We start from the raw sequence: 5,105 nt of genomic DNA, 5'->3' as shown, positions 1-5,105 counted from the left end.
GTGATGGCTATTATAGATGACTGGGTCAGAGCATATTCACTCAGGCTGATATTAGGAGCAACTTTATTGTTACATTTACCAACAGAAGCACTAGAGTGTGACCTGATGTGTCTTTCAGAGAGTCCTTCATTCTGAGCACATGATTGTCTGACCAAAGTCGACTTGAAGCATTTAACTGGAAACCAACACTTCATAAAGGTCAATCTTTGATTTGTTATTAAACAACAAATTGGTTGCCAGGAAAAACAGACATTGTGATGAACTTAATACCTTGAATGCAAGTCACTATGGCTAAAACGTGACGAAGTGAGAATTGTTATTTGTATTCTGTTGTAACCTTCAGTATATTTTTGATGTGGCATGTTGACTGTGCTGCTAGTATCTACAATAAACATTTTGTAACGGTGGCTTTGTTTCTTTACACTTGTGATTTTATTTGTGACAATTTTCTCATATTTGACATTACATTACTATTTTGACATTTATTTAATGTATATTTTATACAAAATTGCATTTATATTTTACTATTGAAACAAGTTTGTGTCTTTTTATCTGTAGCTTTGAAATGAGTACCATAATTAATGGTAATAATAAATTACCAAATTAATTACCAAATTAAAGTCAATAAATACATACGCACTGTACAGTTAACAAAAGAAACCGGAACTCTTATACCCAGTTATGGAACAAGTAATTTGCATACATTTACATTTAGGGAATTTTCAGATGCATTACACAGATCAAAATGCAAAAGACTTAAGTTTCACACCCGAGACTGTAACATTGGAGTGGAAAGAGAATTTGCAAAGTGTGGATCTATCTGAACACGATGGAAAATATTGCAGATGTCTTGTGAGCCTCTGATGCCAGAGGGACTGAGTTACATGACACCGGAGATGCTTTAAACTGTCTGTGCACTTTAAAACTTAATGTGCTCTTCCAGTCACATGCTTATGTTATGAGTGATGTTCCTGTAAATTCCGATAGAACCCACTAAGAATAATGACTGGTTCATCTTAACCAAGCAGGAATTAAGGCCTTGGGTCTTATTTATAATGTTTATTAAAAATAATTTTGACATAATGTGGATGTGTGAGATTTTTTTTCACTTGCACTGAATAAACAACAAATGAAGTGAAAAAAATGCACAAGTATGCAAAAGCAAAAACAAAAACTCTCCTGTCCAAAAACACGTGAAGCTCAATACATGTGCAAAAGCACAGAGAGCAGGATGAGTGCATGCTGCGTAGGTAAAGGAAATGGAAACCACAAGTATAAGAATGAACATAACTGAAGAGCACAATGACAGAGTGACAGAAATAAGTTGTGTGATTTGGATGGTGACTGTAAGGATTAGACTGGATGAATTTATATTTTGAGACCATCTGTAACATACCTGGCTTGTATTTAAAATGGATTGGCTATACCTGAGAAAGATGGTTTTGTTTCTTGAAATCTTGGTAATTTTCATCCTGCATGTGAGCACTGACGCACAAGGTGAGTTTAAAGCATGTATGATGTCCAAAAAAAAAAGCAACTAGTGATGCTGTGATTTTCACTGACTAGTTATGGTATAATCAACATTCTATTTAATTTTCTTTAAGTAAAAGTTAAACAAAATGTGGGGATGAAGAAAGTATATTTTAGGTGACATAACAATGTTTTTGTTTTTTTTTGTTTGATTTTTAACCATAGTTTAGTTTCCAGTCAAATTTAATTTGCAGACATCAATGAAAAATAGTTTATTTTCCTGTACCTTTTATCTCAGTGTAAAAAAATGTTTAAAAGAAAATTCTTTACAGCTGGAGAAGCGTATGTTCTATTACAACCTTTACATGCTGAAAACAGTTTGCATCTCCATTGGAAAGAAATGTTCGGTTTCGTAGCATTTTCTCATTTTAATGACGTTCTAACTGTTTACTGTTATCATTGTGTTCATAAATTTGCTCCAATAATATATTTTAGGTCCCCCCAAATGTCCTGTCTTTAAAGTTCAGAGAGGGATTGTCCATAAAGCCTTCGTAAACAAGCCTTTGAAGATCTCCTGCAATCTGATGTGTTGTGATAAACAGACAATCAATGTGACATGGACCAAAGAAAACTTGAAAGAATGGATTCCAGTCTCTGAAGCAGATCAAATGTCAACATCACAGAACTATTCATCATCTGATCCAAAGATGCTGTCTTCATATTTAACTTTCACAAACATATCAAAGCATCATGGCGGTCTGTACAGATGTGAACTGAAGTTCTCAAACTTCTCTTCCGTTAGCCATCATATTAATGTTTCTGTCTCCGGTAACTATTGTCTTTCAACATTATATGTTAATCACATTTGTTATGTAAGGTTGAAGCCTTTAGAACCATCTGTGGTAATTATATGAAACTTCAAATGAATTTAAACAGTTCTAAAGCAGTTTTTGAACTTTTGCAGATGATATGGTGGAAGATGAAAAACCTAGCACTGACAGTAAGAGCAATTTCAATCTATTCAAAGACTGATGTGAATGTTCTCAAAGATTTCATATGAACCAATTTATGAAAAATAAAAATATTATTGTATATATATATATATATATATATATATATATATATATATATATATATATATATATATATGGGAGCTATATATTATTTTGCTTAACATTGCTTCTCCTTTTTGAAAATGACACTAGATTATCTTTTCTTAGTGACAGCAGAACGAGAAAACACTGAAAGCAGCTCTGATTTTGGTCCATGGTGGCTGCCGTATCTCTTTATCTGTTTGGGTGCAGTGATTCTGGTTGTCATAGTAATACTCATCTCCATCTTGTGTATTAATGGATTTAAAAGTAAGTCATTGTGTCATTTTTTATTATTTTGAGATATTTGCATTATTTTGGCATGATCCTGAATTTGTCTCTTTAATGATCATTGTCAGGTTCGAGAAGAAAGAACGCACAGAGATCACAGATTCAGGTAGGTTTTATAAATGACTGATTAATGTTGTGAAAAGTACTGTACATTTTTAATTATTATACGACCAGTTAATGTGGCACTCAGAACTGATTTGAATGCCTTTTAAATTATAATTCAGTTTTTGAACTCAAACTGAGGTATGCAAGAATTTAGAATTTAACAATACTGTTTGTATAAATTACCCATAACATGTTTTCACACATTAAAATGAATATACAACTGATATTACCAAATAATGTTTAAAATGCCATTTGTAGATTTTTATTTTATTTTTTATTTATTAATCTAAATTTATTTGTATTTACTAATTAACTTAATTCTACCTATCATTTCACATCTTGGTCCAAGAACACATACTTTTCCAGAATTCTCTAGATTACCCCTAAGTCCTCAAAATAGAGTTAAGCAGGAGCATCTTGGGAACCTTAAATAAAACAGCTAAGAAGTTTTCTGTAATATTCTGTTGTCTGATTGTGTTTAATTTATTTAAACTGCAGTTTAGCACATTCTGCCTCTCACTCCAATTCAAACTCCAACTCATAAAAAAGTAAAATCTTAAATTCTAAATTTGCATATCCAAATGTACCACAATGATAACTCTATTATATTTGCAGTATACAGCAACATCTGTCTTGTCGTCGCCAAGCCCCAGTGTTCTGAAGCATGATGAATTTGTCTGTGTCCAGTACTCAGAAGAATCACAGCAGCACTCTCGTGACAACAACACATGCAGTTTAACGTTACCACCTGGACAGTCTACATCATACGTGTCAGATTGTAGTGATGATCCTTTGTCTAACAGGAGAGAAAGCAGATCAAGCCAGGTTGTATATGCATCTCTGCATCACCTCACACCAACACCATCATCTGCTACACCCCGTCACACACAGGAGGAGTTTTCAGAGTATGCATCAATCCGGGTCTCCTGATTTTCTGTCTGTGGGTTATGCACATAACCAGGCGAAGTTAACAACATTTTCAAGTCTCCAAACTTAAAGAGTGAGGCAGTTTTGTGTGGGAAGCAGGAGATGTATGCATGTTTTTACACTGCACAGTACAACCTCATTACATCATGGAAAATCGTTGCTGTGAGTTCAGTGAGGTTTCTATAAGTGAAACTCAAACCAGTAATCACATGTGTCTGATACTGAGGACTAGTCTAAGCGTGATGCACTAAAACTTAAAAATTTCTTAGAATGAAGATATATTTTTACAAAACAATTGATGTTCCAGCTAAATTTGTTATTGCTAGTAAAGAAGCTGAGAAGAATAACTCACAAGTATCTTGGTACAGTAACAGATGATAGGTTAAATTGGGGGGAAAAAGCAAATCTTGTTTGCACATAAGTGATTATATTTACTTTATGAGCTATTTGATGTGGGCAAATGTATACTGGAAATGTTTTAAAGATCTTTTTTTTTTTAATATGTTTGAACTTTTTGTTGGTTTTATGGATTAAAAAAGTAATCCCAGCTGCAGGGAGTTAATCTAGGGTCAAATATCATAGGCTCTGTACATTTAACCCTTTCATGCATGGTGTTCACTACAGTGGACAGATATGTAACTCCTTCAAAATAAAATATATTGAAAAAAAAAAAAAGTTATTGGCAGGTTTGTTATTGGTAGATAATACCAAGCCCCAAGTGGAGGACTGTAAATGCTTCTAGATGTTTTGCTTCAAATGCAGTTTTGATCATAAATACTTATTTGAAGCAGGAAGATACAGGTGCATTTAAATTCTTTACATCTTAAATCCATGAGGAAATGCTGTATTTCTAATGCCTGGGTTTGTGTATGTTGTGATGTAATATATTATTTGTTGCTTTGTTTATCAGTGTTGATGCTTCAGAAATTGCCCAGTGAAGGGACAACAAAGAGTTTGTATGTTTTGATGTAATATATTACTCCTGAAGTTTTTGCTCTGTGCTTAGTTTTTTTTTTTTTAACTTGTTAAATACACCAATTTTCTAGACTGTGCTGAAAGTGTGTGTGATTTTTTGTGGAGTGATGGTTTGAGGATGTGAGATGTCTTTGTGGTTTTTTTTGGAGTTGTTTTCTTTTATATGAGAGAAGGTCTCCAGGTGGTCGGTAGAAAATTTGTTTTCTAAAATTTGAGGCATGTAACACTGAGTCAAATTTGGTAACA

At 33.3% G+C, this 5,105-nt stretch overlaps 1 protein-coding gene across 1 annotated transcript; it reads left to right on the top strand.

Annotated features, from left to right (window-relative positions):
* Positions 1 to 1,230: 1,230 nt before the first annotated feature.
* Positions 1,231 to 4,844, top strand: LOC109071705 (B- and T-lymphocyte attenuator-like). Its single transcript, XM_042763350.1, has 6 exons — positions 1,231 to 1,497; positions 1,966 to 2,298; positions 2,435 to 2,470; positions 2,691 to 2,831; positions 2,921 to 2,958; positions 3,573 to 4,844. The coding sequence occupies exons 1-6, from the start codon at positions 1,413 to 1,415 to the stop codon at positions 3,885 to 3,887; spliced, it is 948 nt and encodes a 315-aa protein (XP_042619284.1). The 5' UTR covers positions 1,231 to 1,412; the 3' UTR covers positions 3,888 to 4,844.
* The last annotated feature ends 261 nt before the right edge of the window (positions 4,845 to 5,105 follow it).

This window comes from Cyprinus carpio, chromosome A9, assembly GCF_018340385.1.
Source record: "Cyprinus carpio isolate SPL01 chromosome A9, ASM1834038v1, whole genome shotgun sequence".
In the NCBI taxonomy this organism is placed as follows: Eukaryota; Metazoa; Chordata; class Actinopteri; order Cypriniformes; family Cyprinidae; genus Cyprinus; species Cyprinus carpio.
This window is presented reverse-complemented; position numbering and strand designations above follow the sequence as displayed.

Coding starts and splice junctions, on each gene's coding strand:
- LOC109071705 (XM_042763350.1), top strand. CDS start 1,413: ATGGATTGGCTATACCTGAGAAAGATGGTTTTGTTTCTTGAAATCTTG. Junction 2,299..2,434: donor TATTAATGTTTCTGTCTCCG/GTAACTATTGTC, acceptor GAACTTTTGCAG/ATGATATGGTGGAAGATGAA. Junction 2,471..2,690: donor TGAAAAACCTAGCACTGACA/GTAAGAGCAATT, acceptor ATCTTTTCTTAG/TGACAGCAGAACGAGAAAAC.